The 17,262-nt window shown below is 36.8% G+C and overlaps 1 protein-coding gene across 2 annotated transcripts in view; it reads left to right on the top strand.

Moving 5' to 3' along the window:
- Positions 1–17,262, top strand: part of LOC150098929 (glutamyl aminopeptidase-like) — a 354,155-nt gene that overhangs the window by 248,004 nt on the left and 88,889 nt on the right. For both annotated transcript variants that reach the window (XM_090405705.1, XM_090405704.1), the window contains exon 13: positions 8,869–8,942. In XM_090405705.1, coding sequence (XP_090261831.1) covers positions 8,869–8,942 — 74 coding nt within the window. The remainder of the gene's footprint in view (positions 1–8,868; positions 8,943–17,262) is intronic.

Genomic DNA, 17,262 nt, shown 5'->3' with positions numbered 1-17,262 from the left:
AAATATCATCAATTATTTCAGAGTTCAAAGATGAGGGTGTCTTTGATGAAAAATAATTTTTAGACACTACAAATTTATCTTATGATACTTTCTTTCAATATTTAAGCAAATCGACTTATCATTTCCAGTCATTGAAACCATTTCACTAGATTAAGTTGCAAACTCCACTAACTTGAGCAGAAGTTGCAAGCAGCCTAAACCCAATCAGTGATGTTGACAGCAAAATATTCAATATTTTGCTGTCAACATCACTTCATCAATTGTTGATGAAGATGAATTATTTAATGAAGCCAGCGATATAAATAATGTTATGAACTCCAAGATGGAAGAATGGGAAGCCACAAACACTGAGGTGGACAAAAGGTGGTGTGATATATTTAAGGTGCTCCAAGAAAAAACATCCACTACAAAAACATACTGCCAGTTGTTGTGTTCGTTATGGCAATCCCAGGAACAAATGCAGCTGTAGAGAGAGTTTTTTGTAGTCTGATGTAAAGAACTGCTTCAACACCAGACTGTGAAAGCAATAACTGTGATCAAGACGCACTTTGACATTTCATGTACTGACTTTTATGAGTGCATCTGGAAAGAACCAACACTTTTGGAAGAAATAATGTCATCATGTAAATATAATAACAACGATAATGCTGATACTTCATAATTATAATGCACACTTCAGTCCTGGTACTATAATTATAATTACATGTTATTCCATTTTTATGTAGAGCGTACCAGAAGTGTCCCATTTTTGTCCTTTTTTTTAATTGCTGAAAAATTCAAAATGACCCTTTTTTTGTTTTGAAAGTCTGGTCACCCTAACCCTGCCTTACTGACATTTAAAAGTACTCAGTATATGGACTGCCTCATCTTCATTCACTTCTAACACTTAACCACTGCTTATCCTTCTAGGAATAAAGCCTGCTGAACTATGATGGAACATTAACTTTTTACTTTACCAATGCTGATGACATGGTGGTGCTGTAGTCTTACTTTAGCTCGACAATGTCATCTGCAATGGTCACTCGAGTCTCATCTCTGTCCAGCAAGGTAATCCATCCACCATAATTTTTCCTCCTACTTTCCACATCGTGAAAAAACTCCTTGGTATTCTCTTTGAATTGTAGCACTGGTTGCGCTGATATTTTCATTTTTCTCTCCTTACTGTATTAGTCACTTTCTTACCTGGGCTTTATATTCCTCATGCAGTTGTTCTTTGCCTCTCTTTATGTCTCACGATCAACACAGATTTGAGTGATAGCCCTTTTTTTTTTGCAGAATTTAGTGAATTGTCTATTGAAGAATGCAGCTGAAGGGCAATGCTAAGTGCTGTTGTGTTCTTATTTTAAAATTTCTTTCTTCTACTTTCTGCCTTTCCACTTTTATCCCTATGTTAATGTTTCTAATGATGTTACTACATTCTATACCATTGTGTTGGTTTGTTACGAACCAATTTCTCTCTATTATACAGGTTTTGAACTTTTTTTCTTTTGAGGAAAGCCTGCTCCTTTCCCCATTCCATCATATTCTATTTCACTGCTTGTTTGAATTTAACCACATATTCCATTTTGAACAGAGGGTCTGGAATTTGGTTGAAAACATCAACAGAAAATTGGGTGGAGGTCTCCATGGTCCAGAACTGATATGTGCTTGTTCCATGCAGTGGAACTTAAGTAGAACTGGATTATGATCTGACATGTTGATGTTGAGATGTTTTATCTGAATTATTCTATTTATAAGGGAAGAAGAAATATAAATTAGCTTTGCTCTTTTCTCCAAACTTTCTGAGAACATATCTGTATGGTAATCATTACTCTGCTGTTTAGATCTCTGACAAGACATAACTTTTCCTTTTTCAGCATGCCAGCTTCCTTCTTAAATGCCTCAAAAATTCCTTCATTTCTTCATTAGTTAAATCTTCTGTGCAACCATAGGCACAAATAAGTCTCATTATCCAATTCCCCCATTCTAATATTTGACCACATCACTTTATTCGATATTGCCTGGCATTGAAGAAGATCAACCTTATATCTAGTGTTGAATACTATAGCTACTCCTTCTTTTCCTGATTGTTACTGTCTAAATATAATATAACATTTTGTATTTGTTGCTTAGAAATATCTCACCTCATTTTGTCATCTTAGTATCAGTAACAATTATTATGTCAATCTGGTATTCATTCAGTTCTTTGCTAGTTCTATTTCTTTTCCATTGATTCCTCTGATGTTGATGGTGCCAATCTTGACTTCTGCTGATGTTGAGTTTGGATTTGTTCCAGCAACTGACATTTTGTTATTTGTCCTGGTTTCTCAACAAAAACAACAGGGCTTTGTTTAACTGGGTGATGCCTCAAAACTGGCATGAAATTCTGTCATGTTATGTCATCATTTTGCATTATTACTTAAAGCCAGTAAGAACACACTTATGTCAGCTAAATTCCAAATTGCCACGCCATCCTCATTTGTTCAGTATCCAGGTAGGTACTTAACAGGGTACACCCTGAGAAGGCGATGATTGAACATAAGGTGAGGAAGAAGCCTTGGTCAGTTCTCTGTATCTCCTGTGGCTCCATGTTGGGTGGGGAGCTCTGGCAGCAAACCAAGAACTTCTTGAGCATGAATCCTTCATTCTCAAATGTTTCAGGGGCCCTAACAAAGTCCCAACCAAGTAATGATACCATAGATATACAGCATATGGAAACAGAAGTAAGAAACAAAAGACATGTGATGCTAACATAAATGTACCAACATTTTTAATCATTCATGCTACAGGTGAAAAACCAATAGGCAAAATGTCACCCTTCTTTATTCAAAAAGGTTTATAAGGACTGGCAGGACCTCCCAAAACTGTTAAGAAATTGCGTTCTGGTGATGTCCTTGTGGAAACATTGTGTCATCAACATTCTGAGAAACTACTGAGAGCAACAACAATGGGTGGAATAGAAATTACAGTAACACCTCATAAAACACTTAACTCCTATAGAGGAGTGATATCAGAATGGAATCTCCTTGATGTTCCTGATGAGGAGATATGTTCAGAACTTAAAGATCAAGGAGTGACAGGTGTGAGGCGCATCCTGATACGTAGGGATGGTCGCCTAGTTTCAACCAAGAACATCATCCTTACTTTTGATACATCTAAGCCTCCAACATCTGTAAAAGCAGGATATCTCAGCTGTCCTGTTAGATTATACATCCCTAACCTACTGAGATGCTTTAAATGTCAGAGATATGGACATGCCCAAACTGCCTGTCATGGTTCTACTACCTGTACTCGATGTGGTAGTAAAGAGCATGATAACAAATCTTGCTGTGCAAAAAAAGCTAAATGTGTCAACTGTCAGGGAGATCATCCAGCTTACTCTCGTGCATGTCAGAAATGGAAAGATGAAAAAGAAATACAAAGAATGAAAACAGAGCAAAACATAACATACTAGGATGCAAAAAGATAGCTAGCCATTATCACACTTGCTCCGAGATCCTCTTATGCTGAGAAGGTAACAATTAAGAAAGTGACAGTAGCAACTCAAACTTGTCTGTTCCACCATCTGATAATTTCACCATACCTGCCTTATGATCATGAGCACTTCTCTGTTGAGTGCATCAATCACATGACCTATGGCCTTACTCCAGAGATAACTCCAAAAATGATCCCACTCGATGAAAGCCCACTTGTCACAAAAATTATGGCAAAGATATCACTTAAAGATAAACCACCAGATACTCCCACAGAAAAAATGAATACTTCAGTACCCAGTGAAAGTAAACTAAACTTACCAATTGACCCTAACACATCAGATGTATTGAATACTCTACCAGAGGAAGAGATGGACACTGGCAGTCAATACTTCAACAAAACAATTGATAAATATGACAAAGGTAAGCCCTCAACCTTCCGAAAACCAGACAAGTCTATAAAACCAAAACAATAGGAAAATTTGTACAATGGAACTGTTGTGGATTTCGCCAGAATATCGATGTTATCAAGATTTTGTTGCAGGAACACAAACCTTTCTGTTTCTGTCTACAGGAAACATACTTAAGACCCAGTGAGGACCCTACCTTTAGGAATTTCACTGTTGTAAACAGGGATAGAACTGGAGGTGGTCCTGCTCATGGAGGAGTAGCTATCCTAGTGGTCAGTCATATTCCTTTCCATCAGGTCCAACTTAATACTTCTCTGGAAGCAGTAGCGATTCGCTTCTCCATGGGATTTCTTATTACAGTATGTTTAATTTATTTACCACCAAGTGCTGAGTTAAATGAAATTGATCTTGATAACCTTATCTTGCCACTGCCTGAACCCATACTTTTGATGGGTGACTTTAATGGTCACAATACTCTATAGGGTAGTGCCAACACTAATTGATGAGGTCGAATCATTGAAAGAATTCTTGATAATAATAACCTCTCCCTTTTAAATAATAAACTCAATACTTTCTTCCATAAGCCTACCTGTTCATTTTCTGCAGTTGATCTTACAATCTGTTCTCCCTCCATTCTTCCACTGCTCACGTGGGATGTTGAAGAGAACATATATGGAAGTGATCACTTTCCTGTTCTCTGCACAATAGTCTTCACAGGAACCATGTTCACCCACACAGATACCTATATGGAAAATGGACCAGGCTGACTGGAGCACTTTCTCTTATCTTGCAAAATTTAGTGCTGATGCCATCAGTCAAACGCCTATCAATGAAGCAGTAAAATATATAACAGAGCGCATTGTCCAGGCAGCAACAGCCTCTATCCCAAAAACATCATCTTGGTTTCCACTCTAACCAAAGCCTTGGTGGAACCCAGAATGTCAGACAGCCAAAAAAGATCAACACAGAGCATGGGATATATTTCGTAGATATCCCACCACATCAAACTTTATAGCTTTCAAGCGTGCTTGAGCCAAAGCACGCTATGTTAGGCATCAGAGTCAAAAACAATCATGGATCCAATTTACTACATCAATTAATGAAATGACCAGTCCAAAAATTGTATGAGATAAAATCCAGAAAATGAAAGGCAGATATAGAACACATTGTTTGTCTACCTTAGACCATAATGGAAGTGTTTTTGCTGATCCCAAAGCCATTGCAGACACTCTGGGAGAAAATTTTCCCAGAATCTCTGCAACAGCTTCATATCCTCCTGTATTTTTAATTCTGAAAGAACAGCAAGAGAAGCAAAGGTTAAATTTTTCTACCAATGTTCTTGAGCCATATAATCAGCCATTTGTTAAGGAGGAACTAAAAAGAGCTCTCCTACTATCTCTCCCTAATGCAGTAAGGTCCTGATGACATCCATTATGAAATGATAAAACATCTACCATCATCATCTTCTATGGATCTCCTTCTCTTACTATACAATAGAATACTTGCAGAGGAAAGATTTCCAAATTCTTTGCATTAGTCAATTGTCATTGCTGTCCTAAAACCAGGAAAAGATCCAGCACAAGTAAATAATTATCGATCCATTGCTCTGACCAACTGTCTTTGTAAGATACTAGAGAAAATGGTTAATGCCAGACTTCTCTGGTATTTAGAAAGCAACAATTTTCTCTCCAATATACAATGTGGTTTCCGTAGACATCGCTCAACTTTAGATCATTTGGTTCATTTAGAAACTTGAATATAAGATGCATTTCTGAAGCAAGAAGATCTTGTTTCAGTTTTTTTTTTTTTTTTTTGACATGGAAAAAGCTTATGACATAGCCTGGAGATATGGCATATTAAAAGATCTCTATAACCTGGGTCTTAAAGGACCCCTTCCCGTATTTATTAAAAACTTTCTTTCCAGGCGAATTTTCCAAGTCAGAGTGAGACGTACGCTATCCTGGCCATAACATCAAGAACAGAATGTTCCCCAGTGCTGTCTTAATTGTGACACTTTCGCTGTTAAAATTAACTCAATCACAACAGCTTCATCCCACTGTAGACAATGCTCTATATGTTGATGACTTCACAATTTACTACCACTCCTGTAACATGAGGATAATTAAAAGACAACTTGAGCAAGCAATTGCTCAAGTTGTCTTTTCCTGAATTAAGAATGGGACGCACTATTATTCCAGTAGTTACAGAAGCCAAATTCTTGGGACTGATCTTTGACAGTAAACTTACATTTCTAGCACACATTCGTCAACTAAGAAAAAAGTGCAAAAAGCAGTGCAAAGCTGGATTATGGGTCTGAAGTCTATGGTTCTGCAACACAGAGTAACCTGCAATGGTTGGATTCCATCCATCATCAGGGTATACGGATCTCTACTGGTACCTTTTGCACATCACCCACTCAGAGTCTTTTGTTGAAGCAAATGAACCAGCTCTGTCACTTCGACGGAAACAGTTGTCTCTTAATTATGCCCTAAAGATAAAGTCTCTCCCAGATCATCCTACATGGACTAGTCTCTTTTCTCTGCACTGGGAAGCTCAATACCACATACTTCAAACTGCCATACATCCTTTTGGTATGCATATTAAAGAGACTATGCAAGCTCTTGGTATAAATGTTGACAACATTGCCTACACTAAACATAACAGCATTCCTCCATGGCAGGTTTACACACCATCCTGCAACCTCTCACTTTGGCAGCTACAGAAATCTCATACTCCATCATCTGTCTACCTCCAATTGTTTAATGCACACAGAGCAGCACACTGATTTCTTGCCTATCTATACTGATGGTTTAAGAACTAATACCTCTGTTGGCTGTGCTCTTGTGTTTCCTGACGTTATTATCTCCAACCAGATCCCACAGTTGTGCTGGATTCCTAGCTGCATTGGAATTAAAGGAAATGAGGTTGCAAATGCAGCTGCTAAATCAGCTCATAATTTCTCCACATGCTGTTTGACAGTACCATATACAGACTACAGACAGTTTATAGGATCAAATACGATCATTGAGCAATACAATTAACTTGTGTTGCTCAATGGCAGTAATCATAGCAGGAAGCATTAACAAACAAATTATATAACATTAAACTTGAAATCGAGCATTAGCATTCCAGTCAACATATAAAGAGAAGAGAGGAAGTTGTTCTCACTAGGCTCTGCATAGGTCACAGTCATCTTACACATTCTTATTTACTGAGAGCTAATGACACTCCCATGTGTGAAAAATGCAATACATATCTCATTATTTATCCTATACTGGTAGAGGGCCAGCACTTTGCATGAGAGAGGAATGAAATTTTTGCCTACCTGGCCAGACCATATACACTCAGGCAGATGCTGACAGACTTGGGCAGATTGCATGATGTTTTTAATTTTTTACAAAGAATTAATTTATACAAACACATTTGACTGCAATTTTGTTTAAATGTAAATACTGTATTGCTTCACTTAACTTTAGTACGTATATATTACAAAATATGTAATGTTTTGTGATGTATATGTGCAGGAGTTGAGTACTAATGTATATATTATTCATAAGGTTAATTTCTGACCAATCATATATTTCTGTAGCCTTATGTTACCTTGTTGTAATTTTGTTAATATGTAAATACCACACTGCTAAACTTAATTTTTATGCATACATAATCTATAATAATTCCTCTTTAACTCTATGTATTAGTGTAATAACATTTGTTGTAATTTTATTGTAGTAATTTTATATGTAGATACTGCATTCCTTGGCTTGGTATTGTACATGCATTTTGTTTATTAACTTATATTGTTGTCTAATTATGTACTGCCTTAAAGGCTGCAGTAATTTTGTTTATATTTAGATGCCATTGCCCAGCTTAACTTTTGTGCATATATATTATTTACTAATTTTTTTGACCAATTATATGTTGCTGTAGGACACCGTGTATATTTGTGTAACCTTGTAATTTTGTTTATATGTAGATACCACATTGCCAAATTTTATTTTTATGCATGCATGCTGTATAATAATTCTTTTTGCCTATTTATGTATGGCTGTAAAAACATCTGTTATAATTTTAACTGTATGTAGATACTGCATTCCTTGGCTTACATGCATTTCATTTATTTAACTTGTATTGTTGACAATTTTTGTACTACTATAACCCTTAACTTTGTGTATTGCTGTGCCCTCTGCAGCAATTCTGTTTCTATGTAGATGCTGCTTTGTGGAACCTAATTTTTGTACAGGCATATTGTTTACAATTTTCTTTTACTGCTTATGTATAGTTGTAACCTTAGTATGACACAGTATGACCTTTGTAGTTTTTGTGCCAAATAAACTATAGCCCAACCAACCGATCTGTATTCCTTTAAAGGGTACATGAAGGTCCCTTCTAGTTATCCAGCTTTGACCCTTAAGATCTTGAGAGGCAATCATTTCGATTCAGATTGTCTCTTTAAAGAAAGTTGCGAACCCCTTTTACACTGGCCTTATTTGAATGAGAATGATTCTTTCTCTCTCTCTCTCTTTCTAAATTAAAGATGCCAAGAAATTATATTCTTGGTTACATCCTTTATTCACTTCACAACCTTTACTCATAAAGGTTGTGAAGTGACTTCACACACAACTTTGTTTGCTTACATTTGGATAAAGGATGCAACCAAGAATATAATTTCTTGGCATCTTTAATTTATAGTATAACCAAGTGAAAACTTTCAACATCTCTCTCTCTCTCTCTCTTTCTGCTAGATGTGTTTGGAGTGGATTTAAGTAGGGGTGTATGGGGGGGATAACAGTTTGCAGAAAAAAACCACAATAAAGGGCAATTTTGTCACAATTCTAAATATACATTTTGAAGTGAGGTGTGGGGGAAAACTGTGATAATTGATTTAGATTTAAATATGCATATATATGACTATTTATTTATTCATTATTTCTTGTTCAGAAGTATATGCTGAAGCTTAAAATATGCTACATAAATATGTATGTATTTATTTATTATTTCTTGTTCAGAACTATATGTTGAAACTTCTGCAGCCTGCTGCAAGATTACTTGGCTGGAGTGACGATGGGCCTCATCTAAGAAAGTAAATCATATTATTAATTATTTGTTCTTTATTACATACTGTGATATCTCAGTTATCTGGTCATGTTGGGAAATGGATTTTATGCTTAGTTAATTGATGGAATTTTAACTGAATGTACAGTTGCACATTAACTTCTGGGAGTCATTTGACACACTAACTCAGTCAAGGATTGATTAACTGTGGGTTTGGTTATTTAAAGGTTAGTTAATTAAGGGATCACTAATTACACACTATTGTTGAAATATGTTTTGGAGTAGCACTGTTTTTTAGAGAAACTTAAATTGCGCACCTGTCGGTACAGCATGTGTGCACTCTTCTTTCATCATCACAATTTCCACTCTTCTAGGTATGCTTACAGCGTTTTGTGATTTAATATTGATCAGATACCTGAATCATTCTTCCTTCATTGTGACTGCTAGCTCCATGAATCTTTTGTTCAGTATACTGGCCCTTATTCAACTTACCAATTCTTTCCACAGGTGTTGAGCATAATATGCTAGGATTTATATCATGCATGTTGCACATCGAGCAATCTCATTTTTATATATTCATCAATATTTATGGAATACCAGTTTAAATTTTCTTCTTCATCTTCTTCTCCCCCCCCCCCAATAGAATTTTCATGTAAAATTAATATTTATGAACTGTATCCATAGAAAATCACAAGAGTAACATTATCACATTACATCAAGAACATTCTTGAGTATTTTGTTTCTTTCTTCTTTTTTTTTTAATATTATGTGTCAGATGGTTTCTCTTTAGTGAAGTATATTGGTTTTCTAGTGAGATTACAATTTTTTCATAAGTATACTGCACGATCTACAAAAGCAACAAGAGAAAACAGGTAAATCATTATTATTAATAATATCCATCCCCATACCTAATTTTACTAACTCTAATATACCAAAGTTGCGCTACATATATTAATAGGTTGAACCACCTGTTATCATTTATTTTTTACAACTGAATTTTTTTTTTTTTTTTATTTAATGAAAGGGTTGGTGGAAGTTGTACCTCTTGCAAAAGAAAAATTTCCCTGTGTGTTCTTAAGGTGCTAGTATTGTCCTTAGTACCAGCTGCAGTACATTTGTGCTGAGGGCGAGTCATTATTTTGTAATAGATGCTAGCGATATTATATATAATTGGTGATATTTTGTTTATTTTTGACTGGGTTGGTAAGTGGTGTTGTTTAGTCAACTATTATTATGCAATATACTTTAAGAAAAGTTTTTCGTTATGGCACTGATATATATGAGAAAAATGGCCACCAAGACATCAGCATTGACTGATATCAACATGCGAGATTTTGTGCGGTGTAGCATATATTTAATGTACAGTCATCCCTCGACTTATGTCGGCGTTCCGTTCCATCAGGCAGGACGTAAGTCGATACATTAAATCAACAGAGTTATAAGGTTAGGGACTTAACAGTAATATGTATATCGTCATTTTAATTTTTTAACCTTGTTATAAAACTGTACTGTGTGCCTGCCACTATAAAACAGGAGAATAATTACCCAAATCTTCCTCCAAAATCATGTCTTCATTACCTTCCCTATGTGAAAGACCAGGCTGCAGCTCTTCTGGTATAACCTTTGTTTTTTTGATGAAAATGTCCAATGTGCTTTGCTTATTCTTTTCATCATAAATTTGTTTATAGCAAGCAAACGCATCATGTACTTTCCTTTCTACTAATAAGTAGCGTTCAACATTGGGGTCCATGTCTTCAACCATTTTGAGAACATCGCTAACTGCAGAGAACATTTCTGCACGACCCTTCACTGTGAATTGTTTAACTATCTCTTCCAGTTTCTCTTTTTTTCTTCCTCTTCTGCAACATGTTGGTCATCTCTTCAGGGGGGGTACTTCCTATGTACCCCTGAAGTAAGGGAGGGGGAAATTCCTAACAGCTTAACTTGCCTTCTCAGATATCTGACATTTCTTCTCACACGGGGCTCCAGTTCTCTGAAATAGCTTTCTGATATCATGGACACTTGGGAACCTGTATCTATTAATGCCCTCAATTTCTTTCCGCAGATCATTCCCCTCTACTGTGATTCCAGATGAATACCCTTGATGTCGGCTATCCCCTTGTTTGGTGCAAATGTGTGATAGTTTCCCCTTGTGTTTCCTCTTTTGACAAAGCAATTTCGGGCAAGATGCCCAATCCTACTGCAGTGGTAGCACCTTGGTGCTCTCTGGTGTGACCTCTCTCATTATCTCCGTCCGAAGACAAAGGAGATTCTGCAGTGTCTCTCTATCAGACACTTCTTTCAACCGTTGCATTACTGTGTCCATTTTTTCAAGCAACGGTCTCTACAACCTCTCAACTTCCTTGTGGATTAGACTGGTTGTTTTCTCATGCTGAAAGGAGCTCTCCAGGTTTCTTGTAGATGCTGCCGTCAACTGCCCAAGCACAGCATGTAGGCATTCCATGACAGGCTGTTGTAATTTTTCCACTTCCTGCCTGATTAATGAGCGAACGTCGCTTAGATCAGGAACACTAGTAGAAACCTGGCAAACTGATTCGGCTCTACTTCCCCTCATTTTTTGGGGGGCTTTCTGCCTTTCCTTCATAACGCCCGGATCCCTGTTGTTATCTGTCTCTTCCCTAATTACATTAACCGACCCTATGTTAGCTGTGGGACAGATGTCACTAAGCAGTAGTTCTTTCTCTCTCATGGCGGCATAGCATTCTTCCAAATTGGTTATTTCCTTACCGAAAGCCATCTCCTTCAGTTCTTAGTCCAATCCTAAAGTGTTGGAAGACTGCCCTGTCCAAATGGTGCTTGTCTTCACTTAGACGTTTAGGGTACTGAAGAGGATCAGCAACCTGTTGTGGAAGTCGGACACACTCTCCTTATCCTTTTGCACCATTTTCTGCAGCTTCCACAAATTAGGCCCTACATTCTTTATCCTCGAAAACTGATATAAGGATTCCTTTGAATTTTGAGTAGCTCAGGGTCTCCTTCAGAATCGGTGAGGAGTAGAAAAAGGTCTTGCCTTCCCCACTAGTTTGCTGCATAGCAGAATAAGGAGTTGGAAATCACTCCATCTACCGATTTTTCTCAGTTCCTCAATATAACCAAAAAATGTTAACACATCATCTGATTCCTCTCCAGTGAACTGGGGAAATACTTGCTGTGGGTTTATCGTATGAAAAAATTCAGTGTCGTTCATCTCTGAACTGGTTGGGAGAGCCATGCTTGTACTTGAGCTTACACTAAAATATAAGATTATTTTCTCAAAATTTCTACTATTTCCAACAAATTTCTGATTGCCTGATATGAACCAAAGACCAACTCACTGTGATAGGTCAATTTACTTAATTTTTTCCGGGACCTAATCACATCCTGCCGGCTGCTGCGCCATTGTTAAATTTTGTCGTCTGCGCCATTGTTATGTCGTTACTTTTCCTTAAATAGTAATTTACTTTCTTTATGAATTTACCTCTCTACAATGACTACAAGACTTACAAAATTTCCCTGACTCTAATATCTGTATTACTACTTACATGTTCGTTCTATAAGGAAAGCAAATTCTATATCTCTAGCTGATTCCTAATTTTACTCACGTGCTTACCCTGACTGATAAAGGTTATTCCTTGCTAAAAGAAACGAATCCTCTAATTTCTTTCTGGGGCTGTCTCCTCTTCAGATATTGACAAATTTATTTTTTAAAGCTGCACCAGTCAATATCTTAGAATAGAGGGGATTCTTATTCAGGGAGACTTTTGGTGCACATAGGTGAATAAATTTAATGCTTAAACTCTTAAATTAAATCCTTTACTGTGGCTAAGTAAATTCTGGTTTGCAGTCATAACCTCTATAACAACATGTTATACCTTTCAATTCCTCCCCTCCGCTATGGTTCAGATTAATGAGTGGTAGATTTGATTCATATCACAGGCAAAACTCAGGTATAGAAGAAAAAAACATATTTATTGGAATCTAAAGACATAATATACACTTAGACCAATCTCACTTTCAATTAGTTCAATGACATGCTAAATCAAACTGATTAATACTCTAATGCACGAACAATAAATCTTTCTTTTAAATTAGAGGTCAAACACACATAATATACACATTATACACTTCTAATCAATATTCTACCCACTATGTTAGTCTTACACATTAAACTAGTCACAATCATCAATAATCATTCCGGACAATTTGTCTTATGGATATCAGCCACTGCTAAATAATCACTTAAAGTTCTTAAATACTGTCCATACTCAATTATTACACTACAATGATATTTCCCTTTTACTGACTGGGTAATTATATAACAAAATCTGTACTTTACCATTTCTTGGGGCAGGATCTCCAGGTTCGTCTGAACTGTCCTTCTTTGTTTGAATTACCTCTCGATACTTAAATAAGCCTGCATCCACATGGTGGGTCACTATGGTCATCAGATTAAGCTATGCTCTGCACCTGGCGTTTTTCCCTCGTCTATTCTCGATCTGTTTTGGGCCATCCTCATTTCTCCTGCCGGTTTAAAAGATACGTCCGTGATATTATTTCATCAGAACTTTCAGCGAAGGAGCGAAGACAGCATATGCCGGCATTTCACGCTTTAGTACCAGCAGAAATTCAGACATCGAAGGGAAAGGTGCACCGTCCGATATCGTACTATCACCAAGAAACACCATCAGGAACTTCTGGTCCATGGGAGAATTCGAATCATCATGCAGCAAAATAGGCAAAAAAAGCCTTGAGTAGGGGGTCCTAACCCTTTTTAGCACCCTGTGACTAGCTGCGATAGTGCCCTCTTACTTTTTGTAATCTTTTCCTGCCTGCTACTTTCTTCGTCCATGGGAATTTCGGCACATCGCAAGATCTCTAGCAGCGTCTTCTGGGAAACGAATGTGCATCGTTTTCCGAGATTGCCAATACCTCAGGCCTGCCTGTGACCTTTGGACTATTGTTTACATCTAATTTATCCATTCATTGTATACATGATGCATTCATATAATACTAATTTATACACAAAGTTCTTTACATGGTATTACAATTCTACTAAAAGGAGGTAATTCTATTTCTATTTACAGTTAGTACTTTATTCTTCTGCTCGAGTACAAGTTTTTTCTCTCAGCTGATTTTTCTGACTTGTTAAATCCTAAATAAGTTGTTTCCTTTTAAAAGTTCTTCATTCAGGATGTAACAACAGTAAGCTGAAGTGACAATGATTTGATCAACCATTATTCTACTGGCCTGACCTCTAGTGGAAAAAGAAATTATATCAAAGTTATGGGTGCAGTGGGGGGGGGGGAGGAGGAGGTAGTATGTGTTTGTGAAGGGCAGGTCATGCGTCAGTAACTTTCTCACGTTTTATAATACAGTGACAGCTGAGTTGGATGAAGGTAATGGGCTTACAGTGATACTGCTAGACTTTGTAAAGGCCTTTGACAGGATAACACATGGAATTCTAATCAGTAAACTGCAGCACATGGGGATGGATATATGTTTGACGAGATGTATAGGAGAGTGGTTGATGGAGAGATATCAGAGAGTAGTTTATTCAGGAGTAGAGTCTAAAAGAAGGGCTGTGATTGGTAGCATGCTGCAGGGTTCTGTTCTTGGACTGTTACTGTTTAATTTGTTTATTAGTGATACAGGAAAAGATCTGAGAGGAACTGTTCAGTTATTTGCCGATGATGCAGAGTTGGGTAGAGAAGTAGTTAATACAGATTATGTCAAAATTTTGCAGGATGATTTAGACAGATTTGGCAGACTGGGCAAAAGAGAATGGATGTCAGTTTAATGTGGAAAAGTGTATGGTTATGCATTTTGGTGTGAAAAGATTACAACTGTATACCAGGAAATTGATGAAACCAAAGACCTGGGAGTGTTAGCGGATAGGGAGTTAAAGTTTAGGGGGGCACATAGAAAAAGTGGTTCAAGTACCTCATCAGATCACTTGGTTACTGAAGATCACTAACTGAAGACGAGCAGAGACAAGCAAGTTATTGTTTCTCTTTATCGAGCCTTGATAAAACCCCATCTTGACTACTATGTGCAGATCTGTGCACTAGGATTTCTTGGTCATGAGGAGGAGGTGGAGAGGATTCAGAGGTGAGTGACCAAGGTGGTACCAGAGGTCTATGGAATGAAACTTATGAGAACAGGTTGAAGATTTCTAGGTTACAAACTGGTTGATAGACAAAAAAAAGGGGTGATATGATTGAGACATACACATTACTGAAGGGATTTTACAAGATTAATTCAGAGGAAATTTTTTAGAACACATCTGGTGGGGGGAGAACTAGGGGCCATCCATAGAAACTGAGTAAGAGTGTAGTTAGTAGTGAATGAGTGGAATAGGTTGCCAGAGTCTGTTGTGGGTGCCATGACTGTGAATGAGTTCAAAACAAAGTACAATAGATGCTGTGCAAATGTTAGATAGTTCTTGACATGATGTTTAGGGCCTTCCTTGATGAGTCTGAGGATTCCTTGGAGTTACCCATAATAATAATAACATCATCAGAGAAGAAATGCATATAGATAGTTTTAATACAGCAAAGTGGTGGCCTAATCCATAATTTAACAAGCGTGTTATATTAGAGTCTGTTCATTGTTTAGATTATATTTGGTCATTCAAACATATAATTAAAATGAAATATATGTTGGTCTTTAATTGACCATGATTTATAAACATCTAATACCAACAAGTTTTGCCAACGGGGCTGTCTGGCTTCTTTATGGCTTATAATGGTAAGAGGAAAAAATCTCAAAGTGGCTAGTACAGAGAAAATGGAGTAACACTATCATATAAATTAAGCATTAAAACAGAATGCGCAACATTACATGCATGGAGTGTGTTGTGTTAGTCACTGTTATGAGAGCATGTTCTGTAGTTTTGAGTGAAATTAAATTCTGGCAGACTGAGTGATCTTATTACGGAACATGACTAGTTGGTCCACAGATTTGCAATGGAATCTGAAGTCACTACACCCATTAACGCCATGATTGTATTGAGCCCCGAAAGTCCACAAAAGTGGAGTTCCACTATACCCGACCATTGATGGAAGAAATGCTCCCACATATTTATTGTCCAAACACCTCTCCAGCCTTCTAAAAGGACATATCAGAAAATCAGACACTTACATTAAGAAGTTAAAGCACTTTATTGAAAATTTGAAAAACATCTCGATCTTAAAGACAGACATTCTCGCTAGCTTGGATGTGGTATCTTTATTTACCAACATCCCAGTAGAAGAAGTTCTCAGTATCCTATACAATCTCTTCCCTGAAGATACGGCTCACCTTTTTCGTCATTGCCTTAAATCTAATGATTTTAAATGGAATGAAATGATATATGAGCAACTAAATTGCTTAACTATGGGCAGTCCCCTTGTGCAGATCTGTTCATTGAAAAGCTTGAAACAGACATCCTCTCAAAATTAGACCAAAAACCTTGAGTACGGTGGAGGTATGTAGATGATGTCTTCATAATTTGGAGGGAGACAAAAACAGCTCTTTTGGACTTTTTAACCAAAATTAATTCTTTTCATCAAAAAATACAATTCACTTTGGAACTGGAAAAAGATAATCAACTACCATTTTTGGATATCCTAATCAAGAAACTAGCAGATAGACATATCAAACTAACATTCTACTGCAAACCAACACACACTGGATACTACCTTCATTTCAAATCAACTCACCATATTTCCCAGAAGCTCAGCATAACACATGCTCAAAAATAAAGCCATGAACATCATCTCAGAAGAAAAAGAACTCTATGATGAAATTACTCATATATCACAGACATTAATAAAAAATGGCTATCCAAGGAATTTAATCAACAAGATTCTTCATAGAAACCCCCCACAACAACAACTTGCCATCACTCAATACAGTTCATCCATAGTTATTCCTTATGCAGGTACAATGTCCAAAAAGATCGCAAAACTTTTTAAACTTTCAACATCAGAGTTGCGTTCAAAAACCAGTCAAGACTGTCATGTTTTAAGATCGCCAAAAGACATTAATGCTTTTTTCAAACATGCTGGAGTGTACACCATCCCATGTGTTTGTGGTCTAAACTATATAGGACAGACGTTGAGAAGCCTCGAAATCCAAAAAAAATAACATATAGGAGATCTTTCATTTTAATTATGTGTTATATTAGAGTTAGGATACTGGATTTCGTACAGTCTTAATTATAATTAGCTCTTAGATCAAAAGGTTAAGTCGGTAGAATATGTGCATATATATTCTTGGGATTTTTAGACCATCACTATTGTTAAGATTAGGGTGGGTGATAAGAATTTCACAGGCCTCATCAAATTTACGCTCACACCACGTTTTGG

Source organism: Typopeltis vanoorti, chromosome 15 (assembly GCF_054136105.1).
Source record: "Typopeltis vanoorti isolate ZY-2024b chromosome 15, IOZ_Tvanoo_1.0, whole genome shotgun sequence".
Lineage (NCBI taxonomy): Eukaryota > Metazoa > Arthropoda > Arachnida > Uropygi > Thelyphonidae > Typopeltis > Typopeltis vanoorti.
Note: the sequence above shows the minus strand (reverse complement) of the source record. Positions and strands in the feature narration are given on the sequence as shown.